This window comes from Trichomonas vaginalis, chromosome IV, assembly GCF_026262505.1.
Source record: "Trichomonas vaginalis G3 chromosome IV, whole genome shotgun sequence".
NCBI lineage: Eukaryota > Parabasalia > Trichomonadida > Trichomonadidae > Trichomonas > Trichomonas vaginalis.
The window spans coordinates 26,295,164-26,317,516 of NC_067206.1; the positions used below are offsets into that span (position 1 = coordinate 26,295,164).

The 22,353-nt window shown below is 33.1% G+C and overlaps 7 protein-coding genes and 4 pseudogenes across 11 annotated transcripts, besides 3 other annotated features; 3 read left to right on the plus strand and 8 right to left on the minus strand.

Annotated features, from left to right (window-relative positions):
• Positions 1-3,794: part of a mobile genetic element that runs on past the window's edge.
• Positions 3,795-4,614: 820 nt separating this feature from the next.
• Positions 4,615-4,702: a terminal%2Cinverted (terminal inverted repeat of Maverick-3 transposon ID:TVAGG3_0171650).
• Positions 4,615-22,353: part of a mobile genetic element that runs on past the window's edge.
• On the plus strand, positions 5,466-6,145 carry TVAGG3_0171660 (annotated as a pseudogene). Its single transcript has one exon. A coding segment is annotated over exon 1 (680 nt).
• Positions 12,171-13,077, plus strand: TVAGG3_0171670 (annotated as a pseudogene). Its single transcript has one exon. A coding segment is annotated over exon 1 (907 nt).
• Positions 13,740-14,192, minus strand: TVAGG3_0171680 (uncharacterized protein; the record flags this gene model as incomplete). Its single annotated transcript, XM_051225342.1, has 1 exon — positions 13,740-14,192. The coding sequence occupies one exon, from the start codon at positions 14,190-14,192 to the stop codon at positions 13,740-13,742; it is 453 nt and encodes a 150-aa protein (XP_051110328.1).
• On the plus strand, positions 14,229-15,104 carry TVAGG3_0171690 (protein of unknown function, DUF4106 family; the record flags this gene model as incomplete). Its single annotated transcript, XM_001581953.2, has 1 exon — positions 14,229-15,104. The coding sequence occupies one exon, from the start codon at positions 14,229-14,231 to the stop codon at positions 15,102-15,104; it is 876 nt and encodes a 291-aa protein (XP_001582003.2).
• On the minus strand, positions 15,124-15,603 carry TVAGG3_0171700 (annotated as a pseudogene). The gene has a single exon. A coding segment is annotated over exon 1 (480 nt).
• TVAGG3_0171710 (uncharacterized protein) lies at positions 15,636-15,944 on the minus strand (the record flags this gene model as incomplete). Its single annotated transcript, XM_051225343.1, has 1 exon — positions 15,636-15,944. One exon carries the CDS (start codon positions 15,942-15,944, stop codon positions 15,636-15,638), a length of 309 nt encoding a protein of 102 aa, XP_051110329.1.
• Positions 17,401-17,811, minus strand: TVAGG3_0171720 (organellar and viral DNA polymerase type B; the record flags this gene model as incomplete). The annotated part of the gene is made up of 1 exon (XM_051225344.1): positions 17,401-17,811. One exon carries the CDS (start codon positions 17,809-17,811, stop codon positions 17,401-17,403), a length of 411 nt encoding a protein of 136 aa, XP_051110330.1.
• TVAGG3_0171730 lies at positions 18,638-19,349 on the minus strand (annotated as a pseudogene). Its single transcript has one exon. A coding segment is annotated over exon 1 (712 nt).
• On the minus strand, positions 19,576-20,238 carry TVAGG3_0171740 (uncharacterized protein; the record flags this gene model as incomplete). The annotated part of the gene is made up of 1 exon (XM_051225345.1): positions 19,576-20,238. One exon carries the CDS (start codon positions 20,236-20,238, stop codon positions 19,576-19,578), a length of 663 nt encoding a protein of 220 aa, XP_051110331.1.
• On the minus strand, positions 20,772-21,632 carry TVAGG3_0171750 (uncharacterized protein; the record flags this gene model as incomplete). Its single annotated transcript, XM_051225346.1, has 1 exon — positions 20,772-21,632. The coding sequence occupies one exon, from the start codon at positions 21,630-21,632 to the stop codon at positions 20,772-20,774; it is 861 nt and encodes a 286-aa protein (XP_051110332.1).
• On the minus strand, positions 21,670-22,254 carry TVAGG3_0171760 (HNH endonuclease family; the record flags this gene model as incomplete). Its single annotated transcript, XM_051225347.1, has 1 exon — positions 21,670-22,254. The coding sequence occupies one exon, from the start codon at positions 22,252-22,254 to the stop codon at positions 21,670-21,672; it is 585 nt and encodes a 194-aa protein (XP_051110333.1).

Below are 22,353 nucleotides of genomic sequence, written 5' to 3' on the forward strand. Positions count from 1 at the left end.
CCTAAACAACAACCACATATAACTGATAATTTATCTTTTGATAACTTTATTAACCCTCAAATTATTATTGATAATGCGAAAGTATATCAAAGTATTTCCGACAAAAGGAGTCAATATAATCTTTCCAAAACCATTTGCGAACAATGTGTTGCAAACTACAATATATTGAACAAAGATGATAAAGAAGCCCAGAGAATAAAAATTAGTGATATTTTACGTACTTATCATACATTTAGTATATCTGACTCTGACAAACTTGCCTATAGGAAAACGATATATCCTCAAGGTATTCCATTACGATTTGAACGTTATTATTGCAAGAATGATCATTTAGAGTTACACTATTATTGTGCCAAACGAAAAAAATGTGGTTATTCACAAATTATATCATTATTTCCAGCTGGTTCGAATATAAAAGCGTCAATCCACGAAATAAATCCTCCACACAACTGCTCCAAATCGAAATATTCGATTGAAATCAATGGAACACATCAAATCAGGTATGAATTCGAATCAATGATATCAACTTATATTCAAAATAATCCATTGTTATCACTAGCTGAAGCTCGACAATATTCAAATCAACTCATATTTGAATACAATTCTTCACATGATGATACTATTGATATTTCACCTCAAACAATAGCAAAGCTATACTACGAGATCAGGCCTAAAATCAAACTAAGCGAAAATGAATTAATTAAGAAGTTATTAGAAAAGTATAACAGCACAGATTATTATATAACCCAATATTACTCAAGTTCAGATGATACTAACTATTATTTCTTCGGGTTGCCAGCTTTTATAAAAAGAGCTAAAACTTGCAACCATCTTTTCATAGATGGAACATTTCGTATCGTTCCAATTAAGTTAGCAAATGGGCAGCTCTTAAATCTTTTAGTATACGATGAAGCTACAAATTTATATTTACCTTTCCTTCATGTACTAATGACAGGAAGATCATCACTTAACTATGATACAGTTTTTAATTTAATGATCACATGTCCTCTTATTAGTATATCATTGGGAAAATATAAAATCATTACATCAGATTTTGAGAATGCATTAATGAAATCAATCAAATCTAAAGTCAATGATGAAACTACAGTCACTGGTTGTATATTTCATTATATAGCAGCTCTTGTTAAAAATTTCAAAAAGTTATGTGATGAAAACGATGTTTGCGCAAAATCACTTTTAAAACTATTATGTGCATGTCCTTTTGTTCCAATAGAAGTTTTTGAAATAATTTGCAAAAAATTAGATGCGATTAAAGAAATAAATGATTTTGCAAAATATTTCTTAAATACATGGGGTAAAAAGTATGATGTAATTAACAAGCTGAAAGTATCTGATATGATCTTTTCCAATAATGGAGTTGAGTCATTTAACAAAGTGTTAAACTCTCATATTGCATTCCCACATCCAACTATTTATCATATGATTTACATCCTATTGAAAGTTGATAAGGTATATTTTCATCGATATGCAAGGCAGCAAAATGACAATTTTGATCATAAAAAATCGTATTTTATACCATTGACAAGAATTCAACAAGAGTTAGATGTATTCACATCTAATTTTGGATTAGAACGTGCAGAAATACCAAGTGAAATAATCAAAAAACATAAAAAATCATTTCGATTTGGAGAGGCCGATTATCGAGATATAGAAATTGAAAAATATCTGAATAAAAATGATGAGCAGTTTTCAAATTCTGTTACAATTAAATTAGAAGAATCCGATGATATAAATATCAATGAATTCGAAATTACAGAAGATGATATTTTTGGAAATGAGATTAATTAATTTATGACAAATCATTTAGAATAAAAAATTATTATATAAGAATTTGAAAATTAATAATAAGGGAAACAGGAACAGTAATATATAAGTATATATGAAGACAAAATTCAATGAAACAATGTTGATTGATGTACATTGACACAGAAACATTGATTGTGTAACCAATCTATAAAAATTCATTAAACTATTTTAGCTTTCCTTTAATTAATTTTATTATTTTAATTATTTGATCATTAAGTCTCATTTTTTACAACATCCCCATTCTCTCATTATCTTCGTTTAAATTAATATCTATTTTTAGATTTATTATTATATGAACTTTTGTTTAGGTTCTTTTAAAATAAGTTTCTTTGCGAGAATTAATTATTTTTTGTTTTCCTAAACTTACACATTTATAATGAACATTCAAGCTAAATCGACATTGTTTTGATAATTAAATATGCATTTAATGAAAATATTAATTGTCACTTTTTATATTTGTTAATGAAAATGATTTTTAAGTTATAAGGTGCCATAACAATTGACAAAGAGTTATACATTTGTACAAACACATTTGTACACACTAGCATATTGTAGCAGTTTATATTACAAATAAAGATTCGCTTTATTTTACGAGTTTCAAATTTAGATCTGAACCATGTTGAAGATCTTTCAAATCAATACGACAAATACATTTGTATACACTAGCATATTGTAGCAGTTTATATTACAAATAAAGATTCGCTTTATTTTACGAGTTTCAAATTTAGATCTGAACCATGTTGAAGATCTTTCAAATCAATACGACAAATACATTTGTATACACTAGCATATTGTAGCAGTTTATATTACAAATAAAGATTCGCTTTATTTTACGAGTTTCAAATTTAGATCTGAACCATGTTGAAGATCTTTCAAATCAATACGACAAATACATTTGTATACACTAGCATATTGTAGCAGTTTATATTACAAATAAAGATTCGCTTTATTTTACGAGTTTCAAATTTAGATCTGAACCATGTTGAAGATCTTTCAAATCAATACGACAAATACATTTGTATACACTAGCATATTGTAGCAGTTTATATTACAAATAAAGATTCGCTTTATTTTACGAGTTTCAAATTTAGATCTGAACCATGTTGAAGATCTTTCAAATCAATACGACAAATACATTTGTATACACTAGCATATTGTAGCAGTTTATATTACAAATAAAGATTCGCTTTATTTTACGAGTTTCAAATTTAGATCTGAACCATGTTGAAGATCTTTCAAATCAATACGACAAATACATTTGTATACACTAGCATATTGTAGCAGTTTATATTACAAATAAAAATTCGGTATTTATTTTTATAACTTATTTTTTATTACATAGATTTTAATTCTAACCGAAAAATATTTCTAATCTATTTATATACATGTATTTTACTTAATGACATTGATGATATATGCAATTTATATGCACGTTTATCAATTATCAATATGAGCCATGTATTGTTCATGGTAGTAATATTTGAATTTTAATAGTTGTTATCAACACCACGTAGCTTTTTGTCCTAAATTTATACTAATTGGTTCCGAAATAAGATTATAAATTTTTAAATTTAAATTCGACTTTTAAATACACTACTGATCGATTGCTTATATTGAGTTTCTGCTTTGCAAACAAGTTGAGGTTATAATTGTAAGTTTATTTGTATGAAATAAGAAATAATATATGTGACATTGGATTTGGATTTATGCTACCATTTTTCTAAACAGGTGGTAGTGAGTCATTCACTTAAATATTGAGTAATCTTCAATAATGTGTAACGAAGATTTCTCTGAAACCATTAAAATAACGTATATAAATAATCGTATGTCAAAATGTGTCCTATTTCAATTTTGCACACATTTTGACAGAAATTTGAATGAAATTTAGAGGTTTTTCTTCAAATTTGAATGATGCTTGTCAGAAAAAGTGTCAAAATGTGTGCAAATGTGTGCATTTTATCCATCTCCTTTATGAATATTATATAAAAAGTCTCTTTAATATCTATATTTCATATTTTTATCGATTTTTAAAGTTTTTGCGAAAAGTATTCAATTATTTTTGCTATTTGGTCGGGTAAATGTCAGATTTGCGACATTTTCTGATATGATATTCAGATTCTACGTTGATAATAATGCTTATAGAACCCTCTTGCTATTGTGTCAAAATTGCGAAACCGATAGCAAAAATATCTCGCAATATCAAAATTGAGATATTGAGTGAATTATGCATTATAGAGATTAAAAATCTGATTTGTGAAAACATCTCATCAGTTTCTAGCTAATTCAAAAATCTTTACTATCTTATTCGATTAAAATGAAAAGGGAATAGTTTCATTATGCTTTAAATGACAGCTTTATATAATATAATCATAGTTTTCGCTCAATATGCAGCATTTTTTTTCGAAATCTATGGTCAATATCCTAAATACTGATTGCTTTGCATTCATATCTCTTACATTTTCTATACCCACATCACTATTCATTGCTATTCCTATCTTTTTCATTTTTGTTTGTTTCTCATAATTTCTCAAAAAACATGATAACTTGATATTTGTAAATATCATACTTTATAACGTAAATAAGAACTTGACCTATTAAGAAAAGCAGTAATGAAAAGAAAATCTGAAATTCATAAAAATTACAAGTTTCTGATGACAATTAGCTTAATTAAACCAGGTACAAGATTATATAATTGTATTTTCTATTCAATTATCCATATAATATCTTATCCAGAAAAAAAAACTTGATCAATACCAAATGATTTTTTAACTAGTAAATAAAGTATTTAAAAAAAAAAAAAAAAAAAAGGTAGTGGGGCTTCCAGGCACTTCGTGCCTTCTAGCCCTGAGGATGAATGAGTATAATGAAGTTTTTTTTTCTTGGGGTGGGCTTCCAGGGGCTGCGCCCCTTCTAGCCCACATAAATGAAGTTTTTATTCGGAGGGCTTTCAGGCGCTTTGCGCCCTCTAGCCCATAAGAAATTTTGCCCAAGACCCAAGAGGAGGACCGAACCCCAGCCGACCAGCCGTTGACTTTTTTGTCAAGACTTCATCGTAAATGTTTTGTCAAGACTTCTTCGTAAATGTTTTGTCAAGACTTCTTCGTAAATGTTTTGTCAAGACTTCTTCGTAAATGTTTTGTCAAGACTTCTTCGTAAATGTTTTGTCAAGACTTCTTCGTAAATGTTTTGTCAAGACTTCTTCGTAAATGTTTTGTCAAGACTTCTTCGTAAATGTTTTGTCATGATTTCATCGTAATGAGCGTAAATGACCAAAAAATAATGTTTATGTTAGAATGTTAGATCTAACACCTTTTCTAACATGTTTTCTAACATCGTAGAAAACTCATGAATTTCATCGTATATGTTTTGTCAAGACTTCATCGTATATGTTTTGTCAAGACTTCTTCGTAAATGTTTTGTCAAGACTTCTTCGTAAATGTTTTGTCAAGACTTCTTCGTAAATGTTTTGTCAAGACTTCTTCGTAATGAGCGTAAATGACCCAAAAATATAATTTAGGTGAAGAGGTGAGATGTCACCTCTTTTCTCACCTGTTTTCTCACCTCATGAATTTTCATGATTTCTTCGTAAATGTTTTGTCGAAACTTCTTCATCGTAAATGTTTTTAACTTCACTTAAAATGCCACGTAAGCTACGTAAGAATATACGTAAGAGGAAGAGAGCATTGAAACATCCAATAGTAAAACTGACACCACAACAACAGTTGCAACAACAAATGCTGAATGACCCCACTATGTTGCAACAAATGTCAAGCAATCCTATGCTTTTAAACCGAGTTGTTGGTGCACAGAGTGGAGGTTTAAGAGCGGCACTTTTAGCGAAAATGGCAGGCTATGGTGGAGCTGCAGACGGAACAGCCTATAACCCTCAAAGTCAAATGAATTTGAGTTCACTCAAAAATCAAATAACAGATGTCAAAAAGTCAAACATAGACATACAGAAGCAAATAAGTGAAAACGAAAAGAAACTAGAATATGACAGACACACAAAGAAACTAAATGAGTTAAACGTAGAGAAAAAGAAGAAAAGAACAACTGAAAGAACTAAGTACAGAGGAATATGCAAAAAAAGTGTCAGAAAAAGCAGCAGAAGTAGCAAAAATGGAACAAGATGTCATAAATTTGAAAAACCATACTACTCAATATAAAATACTGAAAGATGAAGAGATAAAACAAAAAGCCCTGAAGACATATATGGATAGCGATGAGTATAAAAAGGAAGTTGAAGCAAATGTAAAGGCAGAAAAACTTTTACAGTTGCAAAACCAAACCGTACAGTATGAAAACTTAGCACAAGAAAGTAAAAATAACGACGCAGCCATGCAAAAGGCAATGAAAAGCGCAGAATATATAAAAGCTAACAATGACTGGTTAGATGCCCAAGCCAACGCTAAAGCAGCCAACTCATAGGGTCAATAAGGACAAAAATACAAGCGGATGAAGACAGTTCAAATGAAGCTTTAACGAATGCTGACTTTAAGAACGCCTTCGAAGCTCTTCATAGTAAGGTGAAACAAGTGAACGACTTCTCATCTGGAAAGAAACTGAAGTCTGAAGGTTTCGACAAAGAGTTAAGAGAAGTAGCACAAAATATGACGAAAATAACAGATGCAGCAACGAGACAGGCAGTTCAAAGTGCCTATGACGCCGTTAGAGCAACTGTTGTGAAAAGTCAAGAAAAAGAGTTACAACAGACCAAAACAGACCTAGTAAATGCTTTCTTAAGAACGAAAAGTCAGGTAGGACATTACGCTGCAGATGGAACATATGTGCCAGCTGGTGGAACTTATATACCACCAAACCCTCCAAGAGAAGCACCTGCACCAGGACTACCTAAAACATTTACATCGTCACATGGACACAGACACAGGCATGCACAACAACCACCTCCACAACCAGCACAACAACCAACACAACAACCAGCACAACAACCACCTCCACAACCAGCACAACAACAACCACAACCAGAGCAAGGACATAAAAGAAGTAGAGAACAAGGAAACCAAGAATTCTTAAAAATGCTTAAAGAAGAGTGTGGTTTCCCAGATACTGTTGACTTTAGTGACAGATATAAAGAAGCTATTGGAAAGTTCAAGGATGGAAATACTGACCCGAACCTATTTAGCTTTATGGCTCAGCACCAAAACGGATATAATCTCAAACCTGGAAAATACAAGCTCGCTAAGGGATATGATTTAATAGCATATCATCCAAATGACATGGATGAATTTACTCCGAGATATTTGATGTCAGAGCTAAATGACAATTCAACTTTCGTCATGAAACGCGTAAAAAATAGAGACGGAACGAAAGAACAAAAGCTTATGAATGCGGATGACGTAGATAGGGAAATTGTTGAAAACGGTCTCGGAATATATGAAATGCCAGCAGATGAGGTACAAGAAACTCCACAGGAAGAAGTTCAGATACAACCAGACATGGAAGAAATAGTTCAGCAACAACAGCTAGAAGAGCCTGAAGGAAACGAACAAGTCCCTCCTTTGGAAACTAACCTCACAGAACTAGATGAAGATTTGGAACAGCCGAAAAATCTTGACCCTCAACAAGAGTATGCGGAGAATATGGAATATTTCCAAGAGTCTAAAAAAAATTCAGCTGACATAGTAGAAGAATATCGAAAATGTTTGCCGACATACAAAAGACTCCAACACCAGATGAAAATATTCAGCATAGAATGGAAGTACTGAAAGAAAATGTACACAAATACAACAACCCTTTTTACTTACGAGCATTTAACGTTCAATCTTCGGATGAACTCGGTGAAAATAAAAGGTTAAATTTCAAGAAAACATATAGAAATGAAACATTGTTTAAAGTTCATTCAGAACCTAACAAGATGGAAACAAACCTACTTTTGTTTCTGCAGACGATGGAACTACAATGAGATGGGGTCATAAAGCTAACCGGATAGGTGGTTCATAAACTTACAACCTCAATTCCAAGAAGTTGTAGACGCAATGGAAGCGAATGGTGAACGAGATATAGCTGGTATTTTCAGCGCGGCTTTAATGCCATTGAAAGATATGAAAGATGCAGATATTTTGAACCAGTATGAAATGAACATGGCTGATGGAAATATAACACTGACGTTCTAGAACATTTATCTCAAAGAACTACACAGAACCATAGAGATGGTATATTTGGTGAAGAGTTTAGAAAGAAAGTTAGGGAGAGCGAAGGAAGAGAACCTATTGTACATGACCTTTGCAACGAAAGTTTACAAAATGTCATAAAAACTTACTTTGCAGACAATGAACTGAGAAGGGATGAATATTTAAGAAAACTCAAATGGACAGTACCAGATGAAATGTTAGTATTGAAAAACATGTTCCTTGACAAAATAAAACCAACTACAGAAATAAACGACGCAGACTGAAAGATTGGGTAGAAGCTTTCCCATTCACAAAAGATATAGTTGGTAACATGGAAAGAAAACCAGAATGGCTACAAAAACATATATTTGGAAACGAGCTTATTCCATATGGACAGGCACTGTTTGAAGAGCTTGAACCGGAAACTCAGGAAAGAGTCATGCAAACAATACGCAAAGACTCAAATACAACATCTATGACAAACTCTTTCTAGATATAGGTTACTGAGATGGGCGACCAGAGCCAAAGGCAAAAAAGGACATGGGAAATTTGCAACATACTAGATGAACATAATGCAAAGATGCAACAACTTCAAGCAGAGGGCAATGAAGGAAAAAGAAGAGTTAAAAACTCAGTCAGGAAGAAAGTAAAGCTTGGTCCACGTGGGTTCTATTATGACATATAAATCCAACTATTCTATATTTTACTCATATGAAATGTACGCCGCTCAGAATATAACGCCAACAGTTTTGGATGCCATGAATGGAAATGTTTCCGAATGGTATAACGAATGCGACAATGCCATTAGAAAGGTCAGAAATAGTTCTGGAACTTACGAATATACAACTGCTGTTTCTTACGGAAACGTAGGTGAGTTTGGAGAAGGTTCTTCAACAACAGTAGATATTGCTTGCGACAGGTTTCATATAATTTCTATTGACAACTCTTTCTTATACGTGGAACAAGACATTGAAATAAAACCTTCTGCCAAGTTGTCTGACAAGAAAGGTTGCAATGGAATTTTCTATGTCGGATACCAATATGCTCCAGAAGTTTTCATGGGATATAAGATATATTCTAACTCTGACTTAGTTCAAACAGTAACATGGGCAAATATGAATGTTCGCTTTGAGAAACTCAGTAACCACAAGCTAGAGAACAAACAGACCAGTATGCACTATTGAGAAAATAAGAAGACTTGACCCTAACGTTCCAGGAGTTTATGTTGACCTTTCTGGACAACTGCAGCAGCAGTAACCAAAGTAAAATTGAAACTTAGAGTTCCTTTGTCATCTTTCCTCATCTTCAGGTTTTTAAGATACTTGCCAAACTGGGCAGGAAAAATTTCTATCGAACTTACTCCAAGCAAAAATAACTTAGTCATTGCACCAACACAAGACCCATTCACTCTTACAGAAGTAGTGGGAACAAAAAAAAATGTCATTCGCCGACTTTTGCAAAAACAAAGTTGACTTAGACTTTGGTTTCTCAAACCTCAACACTGAAGTAAACTATTATTTCAATGCTGCTGGAGACTTGGGACCCAGTTAAGTTCACATGCGAAAAATTTGAATGCAAGAGAATAGAAAGCAGACTTGCAGTCTATATGTTGGACCAGATATTTCAAATGCTTTAGCTGCCAAATATATTGCAGTTCCACTTATGTTCCCTATACACCAAATATCTGTCAAAGACTTTGCAGGTGAAGTTGGAAACCAAAGTGCTGACCCAGGTGCAAGAACAGATATTGCTTTAACAACTGCAATGAAACATGCAGATACTATGTTTGTACTGTTCAGACGAACTATAAATGACTATTCTTGCTTCTACAACCCTGGTATTAAATACCATATAAACATAGATGGCAAATACTATCCAAGAGAAAATATTCTACAGTTGAGGATATGAGGTCATACAACTTGACATTAGATGCTATGAACTTTAACAACAACTTCACAACAACCATTAACCTGAAATGCAAAGTTCTATTATGCCATATGTGAAAGTATGGACTCATACAGGAGCTCAAAAAACTCAATATACAAATGGAGACCGTTCAAACTTTTGGCTTGGCATTCCATTTGCTGACTCAGAAGACTTTATGGGTGGTATTTCAACTGTTGGTACAGTTCAAATACAATATACTGGTGACAGAGACGGTCCAGATGAATTGAAAGCAAAGAAGTTTACAAAAACCAATAGCACTTTTCACGGAAGATGCTCTTTTGAAAATTCGTTCGATGAAACCTGCTGGGGCTCTCAGATTGGTATAACGACAGCTTCCATCGAGCAGATTTTGGCAGCAGGTCAGTAAGTTGTTCTTGAACTGACTTCTCTCCGTCAAATATTGACAGTACGCCAGTTTTGATATAATATTTGTATTATAAACTTACCTTTAGAAATATCGGTCAGTTTTGTTGTTATATTTTTGTCTGCTTCAAGAACTTTCACCATCTCGGTTATACCAACTTTCTTTGCTTTATGAAAATATTTTGGTTCAGCAAAGACTGCTATTCTATAACATTTTCCATTGTTTGTATAAAAACTACTCTGTCAATGAACTTGTATTGTTTGTGTGTGTAAACTTTGTTTTGCTTCAATTCGAAGAGATACTCAAATACGTCCATCTTTTTATTCTAAGTAAAATGTCATTTCCGAAAAATAGAAGCGTAAGTGTTTCAAAAGGTTTAATGGCGGTGGCAGATGTTGAAGTTAAATTCACCAACTCAAACAAACAGTCAAAGTGTTGTTGTCAATGTCAAAGAAAGAGATGTTGAAGTGGGGAAACCATACGAAGACGAAGATGTATAACAATATTCCTGTAAAAGAACAACCAACATATCCTGAAGTAGCAGAGACTTAAGTTCTGTTGCAGATATTCGAAACGACTACAACAACTTAAAGACAAACTTAAAACTCAGGAGAAGATTTGTCAGGCTCTTGGGTATAATGTTAAACTTGGTTGAGCACAACCCTGTAAAAGTGAACTCATATGTCATCGCACCTCATGAAATTTTGAAAAGAACTATTGAAACTTTTGACAGAGGCAGACGATATAAACATCAAAGAAATAGAACCCGACATTGCTTGCTGTGGTGTTTCATATAATGTCATTGACAAGATATACGTTATGAAAGGAGGTGAAACGTTGAACTTAAAATATAGTTTTCCCAGACGTCATAAAAATATTTGACGACCACAACATTTCATTAAAGTTTGTTTGCTAAGTAAATGGCAGAAGACATAGTGGTTTTACTATTACGACTAAAAACCCTGAGTCATATAATTCTATAACAACAAACTTACAAAGTCCTCAAGGACGGTATTGTAAACTAACTTTAACACACAATGACGACTAAAGCCTGTTTTGCTCTTTTGACACCAGAAGACTTTGTTGTTGTGAATGGTAAAAAATACTTCTTTGAAGATACTTACTCAGATATACCACCAACAGGTTTTGTTGACTTATTTAAATACTTTAAGGACGGATGTAACATTGTGCTGCAACTAGAGCAGGTTTCATTATGTTTGGATGTCCGACTGAGTTTACTATAAACGATATGAGCTATAATACAAAACTTATATCTGGTTTTTACTACCAAACAATTTCCTATAACAGGAAAAGGTGTCATACAAGGAATGTCTATTCCATTGACATTAAGCACACCAATCTTATATATTGTTTCAAACTTTAGGTTCAAAGTGCTATTCGAATGTCGACAGAAACTACTATGACCAAAAAGATACTCATGCGTATAACACAACACTTTCTCTGCTGGTTTGCCTATTGTTCATTCGAATGCAGAGTTTTCAGCTTTAGTGAACTCAAACACTTTAGCAAACATAAACTTAACCTTAGTCGACGCAAAACTTTGTTCCTGTAAAACTTTTATGTCCTATGTATTTGTCAATGACGGCAAGAAAGTTTCGAATTGGAAGATGCAACTGGTGAAAGTATTGTACTACAAGAACAAACTTCAACAACAAATAGCTCAAGAAACAAACAAATGCAACAAATAGCTCAAGAACAACAAAGTCAAGAATAAAAAAAATATTTTTTTTTATTTTTATAAAATGTACAGAATAGATGTTTCAGATTTTTATGACTTCCAAGCGTTCAGAAATATGTGTCCATTTCGAGACTATAACAAAGCAGTCGAGAATTTGAAACGTTTAGTCATTTATGTCGACTCTGCCCCAGAATGTTATGTCATGAAAGAATGGGATGTTGTCTTTAACAAACCAAGAGCGACAATAGTTTCAGAACAAGAAATGTAGACAGAAACTTAAGAAAATAAAAGTCGTACAAGTTGGCATGAAGATGTTAGATGCTTGGGATATCTTATTGTCAAAGTTAGAAGATTTTTCAGTTCGTGTATAAAGTTCTATACACCTTCTCCAAACTTCTATTCTATCTTCACTGGATATAAATACGAACAAGTAGAATGGAAAGAAAATGTTATAGAAGCTTGGTTAGACCATGTCAAAGAAATTATATGCAATGGAAACGAAAGAGTCTATGAGTATATCTTATGTTGGTTTGCAAACATCTTACAATATCCAAGTGCTAAAAATGAAACTGCTCTCATTATAATTGGAAAACAAGGAACTGGTAAGAATACTTTCTTTACAGATATTTTGTGCAAACTGTTAGAGGGCTATTCGAATCCGAATATGACAAACTTAGAAAACATCTGCGGTAAATTTAACTCTTCAATAGAGAATATGAAACTTATAGTATGTAACGAACTTCAAAGTATAGATACAACAAAGGTTTTAAACTCAGATGCTTTGAAGAGTCTTATAACAGACAAAGTTGGAGTTGTTGAAAGAAAATATAAAGACCAAAGAGTTTGTGAAAATGTTGCAAATTTCATTATGGTTTCAAACAATGTTGTTCCGATGAAGTTAGAAAGTTCTGACAGAAGATATGTAGTTGTCAGAACGTCAGATTCTCATATGCAAGATACAGAATATTTTGACGACTTAGCAGAAACTTTGACATCTGACTTTTACAACCACTTGTTCTCATATTTCATGACATTAGATATTTCAAAGTTCAATCCAAGACAAATTCCATATACCGAAGAAAGACAAACATTGTTAGAAGCAAACAAGAGTGTATATGAACTGTTTATAGATGAGACTAACTTTGAGTGTTTAGATGAAAGGTCATTGTACGATGAATATAAACAATATTGTCAAGAGTATGGTTATATGGCAGCATCTAAACGAACATTCTTGGCAAACGTCAAAAATCTTTTAGATGTTCAGAACGGCGTATATACAAAGAAAAATTTTTCTGAGTAAATTTTAAAAAAATATTTTTTTATCCGATAGAAAAGATGACGAAATATATTTCAGTCAACAAATATATGTCAGGACTTAAAGAAGAACTAGACCCATTCGCTTATTTGAACGTTTACTTCTACCATTTTGAAAAGTCTACATTTGACAAAGTTTGGAACATCGAACCGGTTAAGTTTGCTGTCGTGACTAAAAATGGTGCGAAATTTGAAGACTTAGACATAGAAGGTTTGTTAGCAGTCAAAGAAAATTTTGACAGAAGGTTTTCAAACCTTAAAGAAGGCAAAGCATACAAACTTGTTATACCTTATGAACCAAAGAAAGCAGACGACTATGAATATTATGAGTCTAAGATAGTTGAAGTTCAAGGTAAATTAGGTAAAAAGATTTTAGAGTCTAAGCCAGTGTTTGCTCCTAAAGAGGAAGAGAACATTGACATTGACCCAGAAATGTTCTAAAAATAAAATTTTATTTTTACATGTCATATCTCCCCTTCTCTGGAACTGGTTCAGGTTCTTTCTTCTCTTCTTCTACTTTCTCTTCTTCTACTTTCTTCTTCTTCTTCTCTGGTGGAGTTATGTCAAATTTCTCAGAACCATATTTATGTAAAAGTTCTTTGTCCTTTAATAGCTCTTCTATTCTGTTTCCTATTTCATCTTCAAGAACAGCGCATGTGTCTTCTTTGCATTCTAAGAACTTTTGTTGGACTTCATCTTTCCAAGAGGCGTCATCTCTGTCAACAAGTCTGTCATTGACAAACTTAAAGACTTCTCTGCCTAATGTTTTATGGTTCTTGTCATATTCCCAGAAACAGAACTTTAGAACAAATTCACCTTTCTTGTTTACACTATGTAAGATTTTATGGTCGACAGATGTTTTGCTGTCGAAAAGCTTGTCTCGAATATAGATAGCGAAATCGCTAGACATTTCCTAAAAGATAAAATTTTTAATTTTTCTAAAAATATGTTAGAAAAAAAGTTTGCTGACATTGACAAGAAATTTGAGAATGTTTTAAACAAGAACAAGAGGAAGTTAGAAAATGCTCAGATAAAACCCATACATGACAAGTTCTTATTTGCTCAGAATGGTATAACAGGTCTAATCGCACCGCCTGGGTCGGGTAAGACTTTCACTTATCTTAAAATGGCTGCACAACAACAAGAACTAGATGAGAAGAACCCATTTTATGAGTTAGTTGTTATTTGTAGTACTTCTGGTCAATTTGACCAAACCGTCAATTCGTTCAAAGATATTATAAAAAAGTCTAAGTTAGTATGTATAAAAGACTCTGAGTTGTTGGATTGGATAAAGAAGTACCAAAGAAGAGTTTTGAAGTACAATGCTATAAATGAGTATGTCAATTCGAGGTTTAAAGACCCAAATGAGGAAATGCAGAGAATATTAGAGAAGAAACACTTCAGAAACAAACAGAAAGAGATAGAATACATTTCGAAGAAATTGCAATCTTACGATTGGAAGACTTACCCTCATAGGTGTCTTCTTATCTTAGATGACTTTGCTTCTCATCCTTTGTTAAAGAACAGAGAACAAGACATGTGTCGAATTCTTAAGAAGCTCAGACACTTTAACATCTCAGTTGTCATTTGTGTACAGACAGCAAAGAGTTTAAGTAAGGATGTAAAGAGAATACTTACTGACATTGTACTTTTCCCCGGATTGTCCGAAGACGATTTCATGGAACTTATGAAAGAGTCCATGGCAGGTAAGTTTGACAGACATGAACTCTGGGAGAAGTACAAAGTCATACAAGACCCTCATACTTCTTTCAGAATTCATATCTACGCGAACAAAGTTCAAATTGTAAAAAGTCAAGCTTGAAAAATCTAAGTGTTTAGTCTTAGTAAGTCTGTTGTGGTGCTGGGGCTGTCGGTTCTTCTGGCTTTGGAAGGCATTCAGGAAGAGGAACGTCAGTCATCCGTTTGTGTCCTGTCGGAAGGAAGAACTTTTCCTGTTGGAAGGAAGAACTCTTCCTGTCGGAAAGAAAAACTTTTTCTGTCGGAAGGAAAAACTTTTTCTGTCGGAAGGAAAAACTTTTTCTGTCGGAAGGAAAAACTTTTTCTGAAGTTCGACCAAAAAGTTCTCAATTTTCGAAAATTTGAATGGTTTACGGACGGACAACTGGAAAATTTTTTCCAGTTGTCAGGAAATTTTTTTCCAGTTGTCGGGAAATTTTTTTCCAGTTGTCGGGAAATTTTTTTCCAGTTGTCGGGAAGAACTTGGAATGTCGGAAGGAAGAACTTGGAATGTCGGAAGGAAGGACTCGGAATGCCAGAAGGATTTGACAAGACAATTTACCTTATAGAGCTACCTGAGCCATCTGAAGTCAAGCTTGAAAAATAAATGGTTCATTTACTCTGCTTGTTTGAAGTTGTCAAAATACTCTGTTATTTTTTCTTTCAGTAGCGGTAAGTCTTCTTTGAAGGTAAGTATTGTACAACCTTTCATATCATAGTGTGTTTGAGGTAACGTATCTTGAACTATCTGTTTAACATCTTCATTCGGTGTCATTGAAATCGGTAAGTTTTCGCGATAGAACCAATTTCTGTCAGATTTGTAAATCTTAGCAAGGTCGTAAAAGCTTTTGTTGTTTCTTCTGACTAAATGCAACATAACCATATCTCTGTCTTCTTCATTTTCCATCTCTTCAGTGTAAATCATATACTTATAGTTCTTTTCCTTTCCTTTTGGTACCGAACGTGGTATTCTTTTCTGTATGTTTTTGTCTTCTTTCATCATATCTTCTCTCTGCTTTGTACAAAGTTCGTCAAGAAGTTTACAAACATACCATGCATAACGAGGTGAAGCCCACATTGCTATTGAACTAACTAGGAACGTATGAACATATATACCTTTTAGATGTGATGGTAAGTTTTGTCTGTCTTGGTACATCTTTTTAAGTTCTTCATGTTCAAACTCACTGAGGAGTTCATGAGTGCTATTTAATTCAAACCAGTCTTGTGGTTTCTTAGTATCTGGAGCAAAACATGCTGTCAAAATACTTTGCATTTGGTACATGTCGTCTTTGACCGAACGAATGAGACGTAACTGTTTGTTAAACTGAACCCACTCATATTCTTCATTTATAGCTTCATGAACGATAGCAGTTGTTGTGTTCTCTGTTGTTGTCATATCTGTCTTTACATACAAAATAAAAAAATAAAAAAAATAAAATTAACTTTATTTTTTTTAAGTTTGGTCATCCTTCACTATATGACAAATATACTATATTTTACTTAAAAATATGCAAGCGGCTCATAGCTCAGTGGTATGGGCTACCTCGCTACAGGCGTCGAAGACCTCGGTTCAAATCCCGATTCGCGCAGGTTTTTTCCTTTTATGCAGTGAAATTTCATGTACATAGGTTACTTTGGTGTTAGACCCTAGTGAAGAAAATAGAACGATATAAGTTTACATTTGTAAGGCTACTTTGGTGTTAGACCCTAGTGAAGAAAATAGAACTATATAAGTTTACATTTGTAAGGTTGGACGATAAAATTTACTGACTGACGTCGGACATTGTCTTGAAAAAGTAAAAGACTTGTCTTGAAAAAGTAAAAGACTTGTCTTGAAAAAGTAAAAGACTTGTCTTGAAAAAGTAAAAGACTTGTCTTGAAAAAGTAAAAGACTTGTCTTGAAAAAGTAAAAGACTTGTCTTGAAAAAGTAAAAGACTTGTCTTGAAAAAGTAAAAGACTTGTCTTGAAAAAGTACGGGTATCGTCTGAAATCAAGACCACTGTTCTCAAATTTGAGAACTTGACACCAAAAAATTTCTTGAAAAAGTAAAAGACTTGTCTTGAAAAAGTAAAAGACTTGTCTTGAAAAAGTAAAAGACTTGTCTTGAAAAAGTAAAAGACTTGTCTTGAAAAAGTAAAAGACTTGTCTTGAAAAAGTAAAAGACTTGTCTTGAAAAAGTAAAAGACTTGTCTTGAAAAAGTAAAAGACTTGTCTTGAAAAAGTAAAAGACTTGTCTTGAAAAAGTAAAAGACTTGTCTTGAAAAAGTAAAAGACTTGTCTTGAAAAAGTAAAAGCAGATGAGGCAATCTACCTTATAGAGATAAATGAGCTAGTTAGGAACTACCTGAGCCATCTGAAGTCAAGCGTAAAAATAAACGCTTTACATGTATTTTTCAGCAACTTCGTCAAATAATTTTATAGCTTTATCTATCTCATCTACTTCAAACGTTTCTTTACCTTTTATGGGAGCACCATACATTTTCTCAAACTTTTCAAGCAGTTCTGTTTCAGCAGCTCTCATATCGTTAACGAACACAACCTTGACTCTATTGACTGTACTGTCATATCTTTTAGTTATATTAAATGTTCTTCCTATCTTATATCTCTTTGTATTGAAGTCCTTCGGTTTCTGAACGATGTAAAGTAAGCCTTCACTGCAACGTTCTGAGTCGAATGAACCATATGTTATGAAATTATATCCAACAACTGGGTCTAACCAGAACAAAACTACTGGTATAAGACTTTTGTCTATAAGATATGCTGTAGTTCCATGAAATCTTACCGATATCATAAGCTCAGGATTTCTTGTCAAAATTTTCTGAGTTGAAGCAATTTTAACCCAGTCGTTTGTTTTCTTTCCAGATGGAGATATAATGTCTGACAAAGAATATTTGTTGTATTTCTTTGAGTATCTTACGTTTAAATCACCAATTCTAACCATTTTGGTGTCATTGTCTATCTTTCTAACTGTTTCAAACTCAGTGTTTGACATTTCCTGTTCTTACATACAAAATAAAAAAAAATATTTTAAAAAAACTAGCTTTTATTTTCTATCTTAAGGAAATTCATGAAATTTGGTCATTTTTCAGCAAAAATATATTTTAGGCGACCAGGTCACTCGGTTAAATGAACTTCTCTGAAAAAGTGTGACAACATGACATTTTGACAACAACACAGGAAATATACTTCTTCGTAAATGTTTTGTCAAGACTTCTTCGTAATGAGCGTAAATCAGACAAAAATATATTTTAGGGTAGAAGGGTATATCTACCCCGTTTTCTACCCTCATTTCTACCCCATATGTCCTTACTGAAAAAGTATGTGTTCCATATGTCATTTTACTCAGAATTTTATACAGAATTCAATAAAAATATATTTTAGGGTAGAAGGGTATATCTACCCCGTTTTCTACCCTCATTTCTACCATAACTATTTACAAGCGTTTTACATGGTATATGTTGTGATGGTTCATGACTTTAAACAGTTTTGTAGCTTCTATTTCTTCACGAAGGATATCAAAAATTTTAACTATGCCGAAGGTTTCTTTATATTTCTTCTTGACATCTGAAAGAAGGAAATCGTTAGCAGTTGGATAGTTTTTGTTCAGAAATGTCAACATGTCCATTTTATCTTCTGCTGTTTCTCTACTTCTTTCTTTAAGTCAGTATGGTCTTTTCTCATTCTTTCTATCTCTTTGACGGAGTAGTTATATTTCCTTGTTGCTGCTTTACATTTTGAACATTGTGAGTTCATTTTTTGCGTTATATTCTGAAATTTGTCCTGCTAAAACAAGTAAGGCGTAGATGGTCTTCTTTAACTCAAAGGCTGCTGGTTTTATCTGTTGGTTCCATACCTTACCTCTTCTATCTTTATCTCTTATCTGCAAGACACACTCAGCAACTAACGAAACAAAGTTGTCGTAGGTCTTAAATTCTTCAGATTTATATATGTCAATGAAATATACCATATCGCAGTCTTTGTGGTTGTAATGAAATCAAGAAACTCATAGTTTACATTACGTATGAACTTCTTTATTTCAACTGAGTCAGATGGTTTCACTTCTATTTCATCGAATTCTGGAATAGTGAGCTTTTGTTGTTGTATTTCAGGAAGTTTAGGTAGATGGTCAATAATATCCTGCATTTCATAAAGATACTGTTCATTTGTTTCATCTTTCGCACTACAGTTTAGATCTCCTTGGAGAAGTTCTTGCTTTATCTTCTGGATTTCTGTTTCGAAAGTATATGAAGAAGGAATGAAGCTTTTCATCTCTACTAACATAGAAGTTGGGTTCATGACTAACGAGTTTGGTGCTGTTGTTGCTGACATGTTCTTACAATAAAAATAAAAAAATATTTTTTGGTGGGACTACCTTTATTTTATTTCAGCACAAAATGAACGAGTTTGGTTTAAAAATACGGTGGAGCCAAAAATGGCTCGACCTCAAAACAAGCATTTTGTGTGTTTTCTACGAGGGTAGAAAAGAGGGTAGAAAACGGGGTAGATATACCCTTCTACCCTAAAATATATTTTTTGTCGAAAAAAAATGGTTCATTTACTCACAATATTTTTGTACAAAACGACCCCAAACTTTTAACTTCTTTTCTGCAGCTTCTAATGCTATCTTAGCGAGTTCATATTCTCTAAATTCTCTCTTTAAATCTTCTTGTTCCCATTGGTCTAGTTCGTATGGCGAGTCTCTATAACCAGAACATATCTCACGTTCATGTTCTATTTGTTTTTCATGCATTTTTCTAACTTCTTGTTCGAACAAAGGTTTTGCATTCTCTACTGTATCTTCAAGTTCTTCTTCATCTAATTTCTCATGAACTTTCTTGTCTATGGAGTCCAGAATTTTTCCAACTGCTATACAATATTTTGGAGAAGCCCACATTGCTATATAGTTTACAAGTCTTGGGTCTACATACGTTCCTCTAACCTGTTTGATTTCATCCGGAATTCCTGCATGAATTTTGTATAAAAAGCAACCGCCGGAATTCCGACTGTTGCTATATTCTTCACAAAATGCCTTAAAATACTCTTCCCAGGACTTATTTTCCAACAACCTTCTAAAGTCTTTCCTAAACTGCTGACATATCTTTGTTGCATTTATATAACCATCCTTGTCTCTACGTAAGACTTCAATACCGTTGTAAGTGCCTTTTGTGAATGTTTCGCCATTAGATTTGTTCGTGAACGTTTTTGCTTCGACTGACATTTCTGTTCTTACAATAAAAATAAAAAAATATTTTTTGGTGGGACGTCGGACATTCGTTTGTGGCTTAACCGTCGGACCACAACGATAAAAATCTCGACAAAACATATACGATGAAGTCTCGACAAAACATATACGATGAAGTCTTAACAAAAAATATACGATGAAATCTATTTCCTGTGTTGTTGTCAAAATGTCATGTTGTCACACTTTTTCAGAGAAGTTAAAATGACCGAGTGACATGGTGACACCTTCAGTAAACATCTCATTTTAACTCACTTTTTTTCTATCTTAAGGAAATTCATGAAAATTCACCTGTTGAACTTTGTATAAAAAGCAACCCGCCGTTTTCCGCGGGTTGGTATATTCTTCACAAAATGCTTGTTTTGAGGTCGAGCCACTTTTGGCTCCACCGTATTCTTTCAACCAAAAACTCATTTTTGTCGAATTCAGCACAAAATTCATGAAAATTCAAGAGGGTAGAAAAGAGGGTAGAAAACGGGGTAGATATACCCATCTACCCTAAAATATATTTTTCAGTACTTTTTCAGCACTTTTCCGTAGTTGTATATGAAAGACAATTCGAGATAAAAGTCGTAGTACAATGGAATAATATGCTGCACACCGTTTGTTGTGAACCAAACTTGAAAGTCAGAGAAACTGTTACTAGGTGGTTCGTAGAATTTAGAAGCAAAGTCATAAAAGTCCTTACCGATACAAAGAAAACTGTTGTTGCTTGAACTGAAACTTGCATGACACATAACATTTTGAGGGTCAAACACGTTTCTATAAACTGTCAAATCTGTTGGTGGGCGTATAAATTTAAACGGACCGTCAGGTGGTAATGGTTCGTTCTGGTTTAGTAACCGAAGAAATTGTGCCCAAGAACGTTTGTCTACTTCCCAAAATAAAAACTGTGTACTTCTTCGAGGGTTATTTTCAATCCTTTGAAATGAAACTGTGGAGTTCATCTTGTCATATTCTAGTTTCAGATAGTATGTTCCATTTAGTAAAGAGTCGTATTTTTCTTGCAATTCCCAGTAGTATTTGTTTATTTGAGTTTGAAAGTCATTTAGAGTCTTCTCAAGGTTTTCGTCTGAACGAATTGTAAAGATTCTCATTTCGTCAAATTTGTCTATTAGACCATCATCACCTCTATACTGCCCGTGAAAATATACTGCGAACATAAACGCGTTAGTTCTATTTGAAAACAAAACTCTTCTAAATCCTATTGCCTTTGCATCTGAAGGACTTTGAAGCCAACGAATTGGATAGTCGAACCTGTAAGCTCCGGATGAAATTTCTTCATCTGATATAGTCCTACCGGCATTTGTGAAGATATAGTCTAACGGTTTTGTATCTGCTACTTTTGTTCTTTGTTTTTCAACCTGAAACATTTAATATATGTAAAAATATACTGTTTTAAAAAATGTTTTAAAATGGTATGCCATATAGCTTCTTGAATTTGTTAAGATGTATTTGAACGTATTTTCCATCTGTATCTCTAGCGTTTACATGAGCATAGCCCGCCTTAGTAAAACATACTTGTAATTTCCTATAGTTTACGCCGGTATAAAAGTAGAAAGAGTCTTGTTCTTCGCTATAGTAGTAAAACTCAAACGTATGCTTGCCATAGTCTGTAATTTCAATTGCTTCATCTTCTAGTTCGTCGACAAATTCGAATACAATATCTGCAAATTTGCTTTTGTTCTTATTGTTTTCAGAACGAGTGACCCAACGTAAGTTTTCAAGTCTATTGTCGTTTCTTATATGGTTTATATGGTCTACAAAAGGTAAATTGTTAGGATTCGGTATAAAATGAGTTGCAATGACAATATGTTTAAAATAGTTTTTTCCACTCATCTTCATCCTAGCATATCCGTTATTTTGCTCCCATTCGCTTAAAACTCTTTTTGTCTCTTTTTTTCTGACTTCAAATGACTCACAACAGTGAATTTCATATTTCTCATCTAACAAACAAGTTTTCCAACAGTCTTTTCCAACAAACTCAGCGTACATTTCAAATAAAATAAAAAAATATTTTTTTGAAAAAATGTTTTATTTTAAATGGTATGCCATTTCATATTTCTCATCTAATTTCTCATGAACTTCATCGTC